The following is a 16,175-nucleotide window of genomic DNA, read 5'->3' as shown; positions in this document are numbered from 1 at the left end:
GGGAATTCTGTTTGGTGGTGAAGGTGGGGTGGTTAGACTCAATCAGTGGCATAGCTAAAGGAGGTGCAAAGCACTAAGATGCAAGCTGCTTCTCCCTCTCCCTTTCGGAGCCATTCCAGGTGGAGGGAGCAAGCGCCTGACTCCAAAGTTGAATGGGGAGGGTCTGCTTGCACGCTGCAGTGAGCCTCTCTGCAAAACGTAGTGCTTTGCACCCCCTCTAGTTATGCCACTGGACTCAATGACCTTCTGATCCCTTGCTGTTAGGATTGGAGAATATGAAGCCAAATGGATGAAAGAACTTGGCAGACAGTTCAGAAGGAGTTGCTCCAACAATCTGTTGCCCTGACATTGGAGCATATGCTGCAAAAACTGTGGCCTGTGTGCATATGATACAGCTGAACGCCACTGATCGGTGCTCCGTCATGCTGTGCAATGCCTTGTTTTTGTTTTTCCTTGTCGTTATCATGTGTCTCATTTATTGCATTATTAGTCCATTAGCATGATGTTGTTTCTGTGTGTATGTCCAGCTGCTGACATACGAGGCTGGCTGGGAAGGACTCACATCCAGGTCAGCAGTGGGGAAGTTGGTAGGCTGAAGGCAAGCTGAGCAGGCACTTCTTTGGGCTTGCCTTGGCTAACAGAAATGGGGGGAAACCTGGGAGAGCAGGGAGGAGACAGGAGGGGGGAGGCTGGTTGGTGGGGAATCTACAAAACAGCCTGCCTACCTGTGATGAGGGACCTTTGGGGGAAGGAGCTGAGGGAGGCAAGAAGGCCTGACTTGCTGGGCTCCAGCCACAACCTCCCTGGGGGGCCCCTTGAATCCCCATGTCGGAGAAGGAGATCGGGTGCCTCAATTCACCCCACTCCTGAGGTGGCACTAAGGGTTCTGGTTGGCCATCCCCACAAGTGCTAAGTTTTGAAAGGGGCGCACTCCCTCAGTGGTGTGGACCTCTTTCTGTGGTACCTCAGAGCAGTGACAATCCCTACAAGCTGCAGGGAGGCAGCAGCATGACATTACAATGTATTTGGTTATCTCATTTTTTTTAAGAGAGTGGATTTTTTAACCATTATTTATTGCCACTCTCTGAGGTGATGGTGGTAGCTGCCCCAATGCTCTTTTCGATGCATCTCAAAAAAGACATAGTGGAAATGGAAAAGGTGCAAAAGAGAGCGACTAAGATGATTCCTGGGCTGGGGCACCTTCCTTATGAGGAAAGGCTACGGCGTTTGGGCCTCTTCAGCCTAGAAAAGAGACGCCTGAGGGGGGACATGATTGAGACGTACAAAATTATGCAGGGGATGGACAGAGTGGATAGGGAGATGCTCTTTACACTCTCACATAATACCAGAACCAGGGGACGTCCACTAAAATGGAGTGTTGAGAGAGTTAGAACAGACAAAAGAAAATATTTCTTTACTCAGCGTGTGGTCGGTCTGTGGAACGCTTTGCCGCAGGATGTGGTGCTGGCGTCTAGCCTAGACGCCTTTAAAAGGGGATTGGACAAATTTCTGGAGGAAAAATCCATTATGGGGTACAAGCCATGATGTGTATGCGCAACCTCCTGATTTTAGAAATGGGTTAAGTCAGAATGCCAGATGCAGGGGAGGGCACCAGGATGAGGTCTCTTGTTATCTGGTGTGCTCCCTGGGGTATTTGGTGGGCCGCTGTGAGATACAGGAAGCTGGACTCGATGGGCCTTTGGCCTGATCCAGTGGGGCTGTTCTTATGATGGCTGCCTCTCAGCAGCCACTGTTTTCCGCCACAATGTACTGGAATGCATCCTTCCAGGACATTCTGGGAAAGAATAAATGTGGCTGCCATAAAGAAAACACCCCCTCCCCGGTCGCTGACACTGTTTCCACAATGCCCAGAACGTTGCAGCTATCAAGCATTTTGATAAATGACAGCTGACAAAATACTGTCAGGACCAGATCCCACCCCCCATGCAAGCAAATGAGTAATGAAAACTGGTGTAATTTGTGACTTGTTCATTTCACAATTGATTCGGTTTATAACAGTGGTTCCCAAGCTTCTCAGTACCAGGATCCACTTTTTTAAATGACACTCTATCAAGTGTCACTCCTAGCTTTACAAGGCTGAAAAAGGTTTTGCTTTACCAGCTGCTCAGGCCTTATCCATTTTACTACTACTACTAATATAATAATAATAATAACAGGTATTTATATACCGCCTTTCTTGGTCTTTATTCAAGACTTTATTCAAGGCGGTTTACATAGGCAGGCTTTATTTAAATCCCTTATTAAATAGGGATTTTTACAATTTCAAAGAAGGTTCTTTCTTTCAAGAACCACTACATTCAAGGTGTTTCATTCCGATCTGGCTTCACATTCTGGCCTCCATCCTCCCACGCTCAGAGCAGATGGAATCGCTCGGCTTCAGCTTGTCAGCTGCTTCAAGGTCGCGCGGTGCCGGTGGCCTCAAACTGGCGACCTTGTGGATGTTATCTTCAGGCAGACAGTGGCTCTACCCTCTAGACCAGACCTCCTGCCCACCTACTATGGTGGGGGGGGGCAACTTCTGGAGTATTGGTTGAGCTCCACATTCATCAGAGTGGGGCCATTCTGGTGGCCTTGCATTCCCCTTTGCCTGGCCTTTGATAAAAGTCAAGGTATGCTTACCTACCTATGAGTAAACACACATGTGGCTCAGTTCTGCATTCTATAGGGCTCACTACATTTTCCTTGTCAGCTTGGGGAGAGGGGCTTTCTCCTCAATGTTAAGGCCTGTGATCATTCAATTAGGACCATTCTGGAGGTGTTGCTTTCCTCTTCAGCCTGCCCTTTGACATGGACAGAGGCAAGCCACCTACTTGCAAGTAAACATCTACACACATGCTGCTCTGTTTTGGTTTCCTTCCGACTACATACATTTTCCTTGTTGGTTCTCAGTTTGTCAGTTTCGTGACTCACCCAAAATCAGGTCACAACCCACTGGTGGGTCCATGGCCCACCCACTGGTGGTTCCTGGCCCACAGTTTGGGAAACACTGGTTTAGAACAAATGGAACGTTAACCGAAAGGACTCCATTTTGATTTTTAATTTGATGGAAAAGAATCCATATCCATATTATCATATGCTTTCAATTATGGGAGACTTTCTAATTTAATAAAACAAAACAAAACTTGTATGCTTGCCCCTTTACACAGACTGCTACAAAGCCTGTTTAGGAAAGAGGAGGAGAGGGTCATTTGGAGGAGCTGGTGACAGGCCTTGTTCCTGCCCGTCATCCAGTGACTCTAGAAGATCTGTTAATTAATTGAAGGAAACAGGAGCACCTAACCCAGCCCCTCTTCATGGTTTTTAATGATATCATAATAGATTGTATCATAAAACACAGGCCTGTTTAAATAACACTTCACTAAGCAGAAGGGATCCTTTCCGAATGGCAGTCAGTTTTGATGGCAGGAACGCAGTTTGCTTAATGCGGCAATATGAAATGGCCATTTAATGCATTCCAACAATTAAGCATTTTGCTTAACTACCAGTTGAAAAAAAAGAGGGTTCAGATAAAGAAATCATTTACCTATCCAAACAGCCATGCCGCGTCTGGACCACCTCCTGCCTTTCAACTCTCCCCAGCTCTCCATAGGAGGTGGCAAGAAAACACTGCTAATAGGATGAAGTGAAGAGTTTATTAGCCCTTACCCAGTTAAATGCGTCTGGTTACGGATATGCTATTGATCAGGCTGAGTGAGACATTAAAGGGATGCCATTATGTCAATAGACATTGATGACCTTGAAACACAATCCATCTCTTGTCGGGAAATGGAAGAGACATCTCATCCTACTTGTGCGTGCCACTGGAGAAGTCATTGTTCATGCAGAAAAACCCAACCTTCAAGGAGAAGCAGAAACCTGCCTTCGGAAACTTTGAAGGTCATATAATCCACTACATATAAGTTGTGCTTAAATGGGTAGCTTTGGGTAGTGCTTGAAAAGTCTTTGGGGGTCATATCCACATTCCTGATCCTGCTTCTAAATGCATTCAGATCCACACTCTTATTTCCATCTCTGCTGCCTTCTGCCCCTGTTTTTATCGGGGGGGGGGGGGAGACAGGTGTTTCATTATGCAGTCATGTATGTAGCTAACTGGGAGAAGTATCCATTAATTCTGCTTGTGGTCAGCTGGCCTACTCGAGGCTCCCAGCACTGGGTCAGCTGAACCACAGAGCCATCAAATGGTTAGGCATTGGGGTGATCAGAGGACAGAACTGAACAAACAGCCCAATTCTATCTAAAATCCTGTGTGGCAATGCAGCGGCACTGGTGCAGCTACTGTTATATCCTATGGGGATTTTTCAGCTGCTGAAGGTCTCCTTGGGGTAAGGGAACATTTGTCCCCTTGCCCCAGGATAAGCCCCAGCACCTGGTCAGGGTCTATTAGAACCTATGCTAGCTCAATTGCTGACCAAGTTCGCATTGGCCCAGGATGGCAGAACAGGCCTGGGAAGTGTGCACTGTTACCAGTCCTGCCTTCCTCCCAGCCCTGATCCACCTTTCTCCCTGCCCCATCACTGCCCCATTCAACCCACCTTCCCCCATTCCACCCACCTCCATCCTGTTCAGTTCCCTTCCTGCCTCCCTTCAACAGCCTGCATTGCAAGCAATGGGGTGTTCTTTCCCATTTCAAGTTTCACTCACCCACCTATCCCTTAAAATCCCTCAGATAGTCCCCAAATGTTGCCAGATGTTACTGTCTAGGAGTGGGTTGGCCAGATTTTTTTTGGGGGGGGATATGATATTAAAGTTAGTGTTTGTTTTTGCCAACTGACCTAACTGAATTTTAATTAAAGACAGCCTAATGAGAATGAATAAATGTTCCATTTCAGGAACTGGAGTTTTCTGCTCATGCAGTCCCTGTTGCTGTGTTGTGCAGTCAGCATCCAATCTCCATCCTTCCTTTTATGCCCAAAAATGTATGAGAACAAGACTGGGAGAATTCTGAGTTGGCAGCTGGGAGGAAGTACACCATGAATGAGGCACTGGGGAGGCAGGTCACTCGGTCTTCGGATTCTTGAGCCTCCAGGAAAACAAATGTTGTGTTTCATAATGACAACTTCCCATCGCTGATTACAGAGATTCTAAGTGGAACACAACTGTTGGCCTCTTTTAGCTATCCATGAAGGCTCTTCTTTTTTTTTTTTTTTTTTGCATCAGATAATTCTTGGCCTGTGACTCTCATCATGGTAAGGAATGTGGACAGGATTAGAGTTGCCACCAGAGTGAAAATCAAGGTGAATGCTTAGAGGGTTTCACTCATGCGAAACGTCGGAGGCATTTTAAGGGAAGCCAAAAGTGTTTCAATCAGGCTGACAAGACTCTCACAACCTCGAGAGACAGCAAGATGCAGAGGGGTCATGGGATTCTGTGACTGCAGTGCCTTTTATGTGGAGCTGCCTCTGAAATAGTTTAGAAATGTTCACACATTTGAAATTAGGGCTGACCCTAATGTCCTTACAAAATAACTTTTGTCTTGAATTTGGAAGGGGGTCCACTGAGATCACCCTGACTCACTACTGTATCATGGTGGAGAGGCTCCTTCCATGCCTGATCTCGTCTGATCTTAGAAGCTAAGCAGGGTCAGGCCTGGTTAGTACTTGGATGGGAGACCGCCTGGGAATACCGGGTGCTGTAGGCTTATACCATGATCTGGGAAGCTAAGCAGGGTCAGGCCTGGTTAGTACTTGGATGGGAGACCGCTTGGGAATACCGGGTGCTGTAGGCTTATACCATAGTCTTTCGAGACTGAAGGTTGCCAACCGGCTCCTTCTAGGAAAGCAGCATCCCTCCTGACAGTGGTCCTTTTTCTTTGCAGAAGCCCCCTCCCCAGGGCACTATACTGAGAGAAGACTTCTGGGGGGGGGGGGGTTGACAGCTGCAGCCAGGGAGAGCACTACAGCTGCTGGGAAGTTTGCCTGCCTTTTCCCCCAACACCCAAACAATACCCCTAACCTGAAAATGGGACAGTGGATTGTGGGGAGGCATTTTGACTCTTGTTCAAAACAAGAGCAGGAGGAAAAACATGATGAGGGTCACTGGGTTCTTATTTGTTTCAGGGTACAAATTTGCTGGGTTCAACATTTAAAAAAAACAAACAAAAACTTGGGACTGGGGTTTTTGCCCCTATGTGAGCCTGCCTGCCTCTTAAGCTGTTCCCCAGAGGCCTTGCGTAGAGCACACCCATCTCTGGCAAAGAAGGACAGGACCTTTTTGGTTGTGGCTTCTCATTCGTGGAACACCTTCTCTCTCTGCTAACATATCAGTTAGCCCTCTTGGGTAGCTTTCAGTTATTAGCTAGAAATGTATTATTTGTACCAGCTTTTCCCAGGGTTTAGTGTCCCTTGAGTCTGTTTTGAAATCTGCTTTCATTTCTGCTCATCATTGTTTATTAATCTGTTTGCTTTGCTGCAGTTTGTCCTTTTTCTGGTTTTTATGGCCTGATATGGGTGCTGTTCTTGTTAAAATGTTGTGAGCCCCTTCCCAAGTTGAAACTGAGTGGTGGGACAGGCATAATTGAGACAGCAAATAGCAACATAAATGGTTTTTCTGAGGGTATATGGAAATGGATTTCTGTTCCTGGCTAGCACAGGCATGTATGCAAAATCAGAGCTGGCATCACCAGGCACCTCAGAAAGGCCCGCCATTCATCCCTGAGACATAGGGACATATGAAACTCCCTTCCATAGGCTATCCATGCAGACAGGAGTTTTTCTTGGCCCTCTCTGGGCAGCTGGGCTCTTCTCCAGGCAACGCCTGTCCTCTACCATTGAACTACAGCCCCTCCCGCAGGAACAGCCTCTGTATTCATAGAGTTCACACGTGGTTGAGTGGCATACTCAAGCCCCACGCAAGTGGGACAGTGTATTGGAATTGCGGAAGATATTACCGAGGAGATAGGGTGTGGTGTCCACAGTGCCCCTTGCTCTGAGTAAATGCAGGATTAAAGCCCAGGTGGTAGCTGGAGATGTGCTGCACAGATGCAGCCACTAGAGCATAAGGAGATCCTCAGGTATATAGGGAGCACCCTAGGCAGAAAAGTTTTGGTGGGTTTTGAAGGAGTGCAGCTTGGAGGTAGGAGAGGAGACTGACTTGGTTTATGGAATTGGGAATCAGACTGTGGATTAAGAACATAAGAACAGCCCCACTGGATCAGGCCATAGGCCCATCTAGTCCAGCTTCCTGTATCTCACAGCGGCCCACCAAAGGCCCCAGGGAGCACACCAGATAACAAGAGACCTCATCCTGGTGCCCTCCCCTACATCTGGCATTCTGACTTAACCCATTTCTAAAATCAGGAGGTTGCGCATACACATCATGGCTTGTACCCCATAATGGATTTTTCCTCCAGAAACTTGTCCAATCCCCTTTTAAAGGCGTCTAGGCTAGACGCCAGCACCACATCCTGTGGCAAGGAGTTCCACAGACCGACCACACGCTGAGTAAAGAAATATTTTCTTTTGTCTGTCCTAACCCGCCCAACACTCAATTTTAGTGGATGTCCCCTGATTCTGGTATTATGTGAGAGTGTAAAGAGCATCTCCCTATCCACTCTGTCCATCCCCTGCATAATTTTGTATGTCTCAATCATGTCCCCCCTCAAGCGTCTCTTTTCTAGGCTGAAGAGGCCCAAACGCCATAGCCTTTCCTCATAGGGAAGGTGCCCCAGCCCCATAATCATCTTAGTCGCTCTTTTGCACCTTTTCCATTTCCACTATGTCTTTTTTGAGATGCAGCGACCAGAACTGGACACAATACTCCAGGTGTGGCCTGGAGGTGTGGCCAGATTGTGACTGGACTTTGGCTTTGGACTTTGATTTGGATACCCTGACGGACTGGACTGACCTACCTGGAACCTGACTTTGGACTGTAACTTGGCTTATTGGCAACTCTGATTGATTGAACTGGTTTACAAGGCCCAGTGGATTGGGATTTGGCAAAGCAGACAGTCGCCCTGGAAGGCAGTTTGCCAAGGAGCCCTTGAAACCTGCAACAGCTCTGTGCAAAGGCAGGAAAGTTGCAAAAGCAAGCCTGAGAGGGTTCTACAGAGAAGGAAGCTCCTCTGAAGGTTAACTTAGAAGGTTTGGCAGTGTAGAAGGTTCTGGTGCTGAATCAGCTCACCTGAGAAAGACAACCAAAACACATCCGGAATGCACCTTACTGGCCACCTTTTGCTAAATCAGGGGACAACTGCTCCTGTTTGTCTACAGGTGTGTTCACCCGTGCCTCTGTTTTCTCCTTTGTCTTGTTTCGGCCGACCTGCAGGTGGCTGGAACTCTTGGTCTCCGTGGGGAGAGTGCACCCGGGACTGCGGGGGAGGCCTCCAGACCCGAACCCGCACCTGCAAGCCCCTTCCCGACGACGGCCTCCTCTGTGAGGGAGTCTTACAAGAAGGCAGGCTGTGCAACAGGAAAGCCTGCAATCGTGAGTAGCTCTGCATTTCAGCAGCTCAGCCTAGGGGAGGCACCCCAATGGCACCTTTCCCCAACTCTCCATTTTCTGCAGTGGTGCCTTTGCTTTCTTTTAAATGCCTTTTAATGCTTTTAAGACCCGGGCGTGAGGTTCTCTTTGGATGTTTACTGAGATAGCCACAGGAATAGACATGGTGGAAAATGTTTTGCTTTTGAAATCATTGTGGTGAGAGTGTGCATACATGATCTCTTGCTGGTGTCCCAAAGTTCACAATTCCTGCCAGAATCCAAAGAAAGTGGAACTGGGGAGGGGGCAGTACTGCATGTGGGGGCCAAGGAAGACCACTGCTCCCTGCTTTTTACTGCAGGTTGAAAGTGTGTATGTCCCCACCGTGCATCTGGAGGTTTTCTATTTCTCCACACCACTTTTCACTTCGGGGGCGCACACTGTGATAAAAGTGGCAACAGTGCTGCTGGATGGGGGGGGCCCTGAGAAGCCTTCTTCTCCCCCTCCCCTCGTTCTTCTTCTCTGCAGTATGCTGAGCAAAAGTGTGGTGGTTCTTTGGCTTTGGAGTCCTCCCCAAAATTACTGCAATGCATCTACAAGGCAGTAGCCCTTGAGCGGTTCCAAATCCCTGGAGTCGTTCTGCCTTTGCTCAGTGCACCGAGCAGAGTGTCGGAATCGGGGTGGAAAGAAAAATGTTTCTCAGGCCTGCGCAGCAGCGCTGCTGCTGCTGCTGCTGCTATCAAGGCACACTATTTTGGAGCATGCGAGACATGCACAAAAGCTTCTGGCCTTGCCCACTGCCACCACTGCAGCTTCTCCCCGCGCCCCACCACCAAAGAGACCAGTGAGCAAAGTGTGGGAGCTGATGGGAGGAGGAAGTGGATCGTGTTCTGAGCTGCTACAGATGGACTCAGCCAGTTATCTTAGTTCTTCCTGCTTGTAAGGGGAAGAATTGGAGACTGTTCAGGCGAGCCCAAGGCAAGCTGTTAAGAGTCTTCTCATTTCTGGAAGCAAGCAGCCTGCCAGAGACTCCCGTGGAAATAGATCCTTAAGTAGCAGCCATCCCTCTATCCTCTGTCTAGTCCTCCCTCCCTCCTCAGAACAATCTGTATTCTTTGAGTGTACCTCTCTGTTATCAGCAGTGCCAGCACCTGCAGCGCAAAGCATTACCCTTGAGACCCCAGCAGTTTCCCTCTGAGAGCTGGGACCTTTTATACGGCAATGCTACTTAGGGTGCAATCCTAACCCCTTATGTCAGTACTTTCCAGCACTGGCATAGCGGTGCCAATGGAACATGTGGTGCATCCTGCAGTTGGGTGTCACTAATGGAGGCCTCCTCAAAGTAAGGGAATGTTTGTTCTCTTACCTCTGCATTTCCCTTAGGTCAGTGCTGGAAACCCCTTGATTTCCAGCACTTAAGGATTGCGCACTTAAGCTCTTAGTTGGCTTTGGACTATTGTTGGAGCAACACTACCTGCTTTCCATCTCTTGGTTTCCGTTTTGCCAAACATCCCACAATGAGTTGTCCATGGTTCTGACAGCCCACCTGCAACCCCCCACTCCCAAATGTGGGTCATGCTTGACTAGTATACCCCTGCATGTTTCAGCCTGGAACAGAATAGGAAGAATAACTTGGCATGACCCTAGATTTCAGCTGTCCAGCAGCTCAGATATAGTAGTTACTTTAGGCAACTTGCAAGGAAAATGAACTGTTATTTCCCCCACCAGCTTTCATGCATGTTGTCTAAAGCAGTGTTTCTCAAACTGTGGGTCAGGACCCACTAGGTGGGTCACGAGACAATTTCAGGTGAGTCCCCATTCATTTCAGTATTTATTTTTAGTATATTAGGTTTGATGCTACCCTGGTGCGGGACTGCAATTGGGGAAATGTTTCAGACCTGTACTTTTTAACAAGCTACTATGTATATTCTTTTAACAATGATAGTCAATGGGACTTACTCCTGGGTAAGTGTGGGTAGGATTGCAGCCTAGGATTGTTGAAAATTTTTCTACTTGATGATGTCACTTCTGGTCATGACATCACTTCTGGTGGGTCCTCATAGATTCTCATTCTAAAAAGTGGGTCTTGGTGCTAAATGTGTGAGAGCCTTTCTGGTCTAAAGCATTTCTGTGTCCTCCAAAGTCCCTTCAGTGTTTCACCTGGAAGCTCTAAATTCATCTGAGAAGCATGCATTAGGTGAAATTTGGTATCGGTTCCCAACTGTCTTTTGCTTCTGTGGAAGGATTGTCCATTTAAGCCTTCTGTGCTTGCCTCGTTCATTTCGACCACTTTTCTTTTTCCATTTTAGGCAACTAGTGATGACCATTCTAATACAAGCGAGCCTCTCTGATTATGATTATACCCTTTCCTTCCATGTTTCCCCCACCCCTGTGATTTCCAGTGTCAAATATTTTTGATTAGGTCATCTGGCTAGGCAAAGATTATGGAGGGGGAAAAAATAATTCAAATGTTTTGATAAAGCAGGGAAAAAGCAAGGTTCCTTTTGCCTCAAAATCTGTGTCTGTGCACATGAGAGGAGGACAAAACCACTGCATCGTCACTTGCATATTTCATAGAGGAAGGGATTCCTCCAAGAAGCCCCTGGATGACTGGTCCATTTTTTTTCTTGAATGTTTCTCAAACATGTGATGTTATACAGACATTTAGGAGGCATTCTGGGACTATAACAACAGATATCAGCAGTGGCGTAGTTAGAAGGGGTGTAAAGCACTAAGTTTTGCAGGTAGCCTCATGTGACATGCAAGCGGTGCCTTCCCCTCCCCTTCAGAGCTAGTTGAGGCGGTGGGAGCAAAATGGAGGTGAAAGCTAGAGAAGATACTGAGAAGAGGAGAATGCCTATATTTTACTACCCCCCCCCACCTACCCAGAATAGCTGTGAAGGAAAGAGGGAGGGGCCACTTGCACACCATGGTGAGGCTCCCTGCAAAATTTAGTGCTCTGTACTCCTTCTAGCTACACCATTTGTCACAAACATAACCCTTGGGGTAGGGAAGGACCAAGGGAAGATTCCCAGATCAAGCAGGATTTAACCCACCTACACCATCCTCCATAAACCCCCAAGGACAATGGTTTTCTATTTTTCTTACTTTAAGCCCCAGGTTCTATTAACAAACATTTCCTTGGTCAATTATTGCACTCAATTTTCATGTATAAGATTTTTATTATAACTTTAAAGGAGCTTCAATTGCTCCAAAAAACATATTTACATGAATTATAGTAGCTAAAAACAAGAAAAGATCATATAACTAAAATAGGCTAAAATTACCACCTTACAGGTCTCACAGCAATTTTTTCAATGTAAAAGCTGTTAACCCCCAACTCCCTTCCTCCTGCTGACTCTTCTTTTCAGGCACCCACGCCCAGGTTTTATTCTCTAAATTACTGATACACTACTACACCTGGGTAGCCAACAACCAACTTAATTCATCTTAAGGGGAAAGGCACTTGCCCCACCCCGTGACACCATTGGATATCAACCAGCTGCCACTAGTGAGTTTTGCCCCCTCAATGTCTGACAAATGTGCTCACTCTCACTTTTGCAACCTGTAGATGGAGCTACAAAATTGGGGAAACCTTTTTGAGCCAGTACTTGGAAGAAGTGGATTCTTTGCAATGCAAAAGGCTCACAATTCAAACCAGACGCCTATCGTCAGGCCTAACATGATTTCACACATTGTTTAGCATTTCCATAAAGTCAAATCATGTTGTAGCTGGAATCTTTAAACAGAAACTTTCCAGGGCATTAGGCTTTCATCTTCTCATTGCCTCTGACTAATTTGTCTAGACTTATAGGACAACTCTTGCCAAAAGTTCTCCCTTGTTGCCTCATACACAATCAATGCCCAGAATAGACATAGTCTGAGGGCCATCGCCTTTCCTGTCAATTTTTCTTAAAAGGGCAAAAGTAGCCACTTCACCACACTGACAGATCTCTGCCCCAAGGAACATGCTAACAATTCTTACAGGGATTAATCAAACCCATACCAACCAACTCCACTGCTCTGTCTCAAATTCTAAGGCTCTAAGGGAATCAATATACTGATCAGTAGTCATTTGTGTACAAATGTCGACTTCTAAGCATCTTCAAAGGCAAAAATCAGATGCCTTCAGGGGCTTAGCAAGAATTACTGTTTATTGTGGGTTGAAAACAGAATTACTTCACATTTAACAGCAGCATTTTTTTTAATCAAGCTGGTGTCTTTTCTCCAGCCAGCCAGTTTTCAAAATCTGATCAGCTTCCAGTGTTTGTTGTAATATCTGTTTATTGCTTGCTAGAGGCAAAGAACCCAGTGATCTCTTCCTTGCTAATTCAGACAAGGAGACCTCTGCCATCGATTGGATTCGGACCAAGCTAGCAATTTCACAGGCCAGGCACATCGCGGCCAAGCTGTGGCCAGCTACGATCATCATCCATCCAACATCTGACAAAGGAAAAATAGCCAGTGAACAAGGAGTTTGTAGTTTGGAGTGAGCAAGTAGGAAATGAGATAATGACTACTCTGGGGGATTGGAGAGCCTGTCCTTGCAAATATTTTTTGAAATAACAAAATCCACAATTACTGGAGGCATCAGGGAGCCCTCCAGATGCAGCAGACTGAAATGGACATCATGAGTATCTAGGAATTGTCACAGAGTGATAATGCCACTAGCATGTTCCAGTGTCTATAAACATTTGAGCAGGTCCAGACCTGAACAATGGGGATAAGACCTTCCCTCTTGCTGTGTCCTTAGATCAGGGGTCTCTAAACTTTTCGGCCAAAGGGCCACATCAAATATCTGGCACGGTGTCAAGGGTTGGGAAAAAAAATTAAATATAAAATTTAAATAAATACATTAGAGATAGAACTTAGATGAATGACTGGAATGAATGAATGAATGAATGGGCTCAAATGTCCAGGATTTCCCAAGCAACAACACAGCCCAAGGAATAAAGCACACACACTTAAATGGACCCCCATTTCCCCACCCCACAAGCACAACTCTGGTTGTGTTTGGTCAACTGGGCCAGAGGTTCTCGGGATCAGAGGCTGGCCATAGGCTGGACAGAAGCTCTCCATGGGCTGTATTTGGCCCCCAGGCCTTGGGTTTGGAGACACCTGCCTTAGTTGACTGAGATGTCTGCTCAGAGAACCCCGGGATCCTGGAACGTGCTGGAATCCCTAGCATGTATGCACTGCTGAAACAGAGGCGCCTGCGTTGGCTCGGTCGTGTCATGAGAATGGATGATGGCCGGATCCCAAAGGATCTCCTCTATGGAGAACCCGTGCAAGGAAAGCGCCCTTCAGGTAGACCACAGCTGCGATACAAGGACATCTGCAAGAGGGATCTGAAGGCCTTAGGAGTGGACCTCAACAGGTGGGAAACCCTGGCCTCTGAGCGGCCCGCTTGGAGGCAGGCTGTGCAGCATGGCCTTTCCCAGTTTGAAGAGACACTTGGCCAACAGACAGGCAAAGAGGCAAAGAAGGAAGGCCCATAGCCAGGGAGACAGACCATGGACAGACTGCACTTGCTCCCAGTGTGGAAGGGATTGTCAACCCCGAATTGGCCTTTTCAGCCACACTAGACGCTGTTCCAGAACCACCTTTCAGAGCGCGATACCAGAGTCTTTCGAGACTGAAGGTTGCCAACATGATGTTGCAAAGGACCTTGATGCAAACTGCTAGAGACTGGACTAATGCACTCAGTTTTGTGGCTGAGTGGGGATTTGAACCAATCCTGTTCTGACACTCTAACCACTGGATCACACATAGCAGAAGGTCTCACTGAACTTAACTTGATGAGTAGGTTCATGCAGAAAGAGGACAAATGATGTTGCATTAACAGAATTTGCGATAAAGCACAATCAGTTCTATTTCTTTAATTAAGAGATATTTCTTAAAGCGATATTTTTAAGGCAAAAGAGAAAGACGTCAGCATTCCTGGCACAGTGGTGCAAAGTGCCTACATGGGGGGGGGATATACATGTAACAGTGCCACAGAACTACTGAGAATATTGCCATCAGCTCCTGTTTATTCTCTGAAAACGACACTGGTGAGGGAGCCAGTTGAAAAGACTCCATGCAGTCTGGCAAAAGCAGAGCCTGACATTTCAGAATATGTAGATCAGGCATGGTGTGGGAGAAGCTTCCCACTCATTCCAAAGGCTCATTTCTCCCCCTCATCTCTCCCCCCCCCCACAAAAGTATTCATCCACAGTGACGCCAAATCTATGCACATCGAAAACTAGGCCTGTTAATGTACATCTTCCAGAAACCAGAGAAATCCATATGTTCTTTCTGACATTCAAAGGGTTCCCACTGTGTGCAAGTCCTGCTGCCACCCCCGGGACTCCTGAAATATTGCCCCTTTGCAGGAACCCACAGAGGCAGATGAAACCTCCTACTTGCACACACGGGTGTGTGATGAGCTCCTCCATAGCACAGCCTGAGCTCATAAAGAACTGAGTGGCTTCTTGACGTGTGTGGGAAAAGACTGCTGTCAGTCATGCTTTAAGATGCCATTGCTGACAGATGACCTTTTAAAAAGATCCACATCACAAGCAAAACAACAACAACACACACACACAAGAAATTATGTGGTGGATTAGACCACAAGTTTGTTCCCTTCACCTCAAGTTGGGTAAAGGGAACACTAACACTGCAGTCCTATCCACACTTACCTGGGAGTAAGCCCCATTGACTACAGAGGCACTTATTTCTGAGTAGACATGGTTGGGGTCTATGTTTTCTCTGTGTATTTATCTGGGTCTTTAGAGTGTCCAGTGTTTGACAGTGATCAACAAGGTCCAAGTACCTGCCCTAGAAGGAAAGGCTGAAATGTGCAAGCTATTCAGGACACAATCCTAACCAGGTCTACTCAGAAGTAAGTCCTATTTAGTTCAGTGGGGCTTTTTCTCAGGAAAGTGTGGTTAGGATTGCAGCCTTAGTGAGTTTAGAGGAAAGACAACTGGTAGGCAGCATGATTATAGGTCTGTGGCATCATGCATGGTGTGGAGAAGATGAATAAAAATAAGGAGGACCTTCCCCCGCCTCCCATAATACAGGGACTGACTGCAGCAGTAGATTCAAAGTAAATTCAAGAACGACAAAGAACTTTCTTCATACAATGTGCAATACGTAGGGATGTCCCCTTAAAAGGGGATTAGTTGCATGTATGACCATTATAAAGGTCTGTCAGCATCTGTTAGCTATGATTGCTGGATGGAATCTCATGTGACGTGGTGACCCACTGCTGAAGATTGGAGAGCTGTCCTATTTATGCCACACTTGAGCATAAGGTGTCTAAAGTAAGATGCTAGAATAGCTGGACCCTTTGGTTTGATCCAACAGGATCTGTTCTCCTTTTCAAATGTTGTTGTATTATTATTATTATTAACAGTATTTATATACCGCTTTTCAACTAAAAGTTCACAAAGCGGTTTACAGAGAAAAATCAAATAACTAAATGGCTCCCTGTCCCAAAAGGGCTCACAATCTAAAAAGATGCAAATGAATACCAGCAGACAGCCACTAGAACAGACAGTGCTGGGGTGAGGTGGGCCAGTTACTCTCCCCCTGCTAAAAAAAAAAAAGGAGCACCCACTTGAAAAAGTGCCTCTTACCCAATTAGCAGGGGTTATTGAGTTGTTGTAACTCTTGCAACAACCCTGCCAAATAGTCCACTATTATGATCCCCATGGTGTAGAAGCAGGACTGAAGCTGACAGGCCTCTTAGGCCT

At 46.7% G+C, this 16,175-nt stretch overlaps 1 protein-coding gene across 1 annotated transcript in view; it reads left to right on the top strand.

The window, feature by feature from the left end:
• The window catches only part of ADGRB1 (adhesion G protein-coupled receptor B1), a 232,251-nt gene that overhangs the window by 44,274 nt on the left and 171,802 nt on the right, over positions 1-16,175 (top strand). Inside the window, exon 2 of the mRNA XM_066623182.1 lies at positions 8,284-8,442. Coding sequence (XP_066479279.1) covers positions 8,284-8,442 — 159 coding nt within the window. The remainder of the gene's footprint in view (positions 1-8,283; positions 8,443-16,175) is intronic.

Source organism: Tiliqua scincoides, chromosome 4 (assembly GCF_035046505.1).
Source record: "Tiliqua scincoides isolate rTilSci1 chromosome 4, rTilSci1.hap2, whole genome shotgun sequence".
Lineage (NCBI taxonomy): Eukaryota > Metazoa > Chordata > Lepidosauria > Squamata > Scincidae > Tiliqua > Tiliqua scincoides.
Note: the sequence above shows the minus strand (reverse complement) of the source record. Positions and strands in the feature narration are given on the sequence as shown.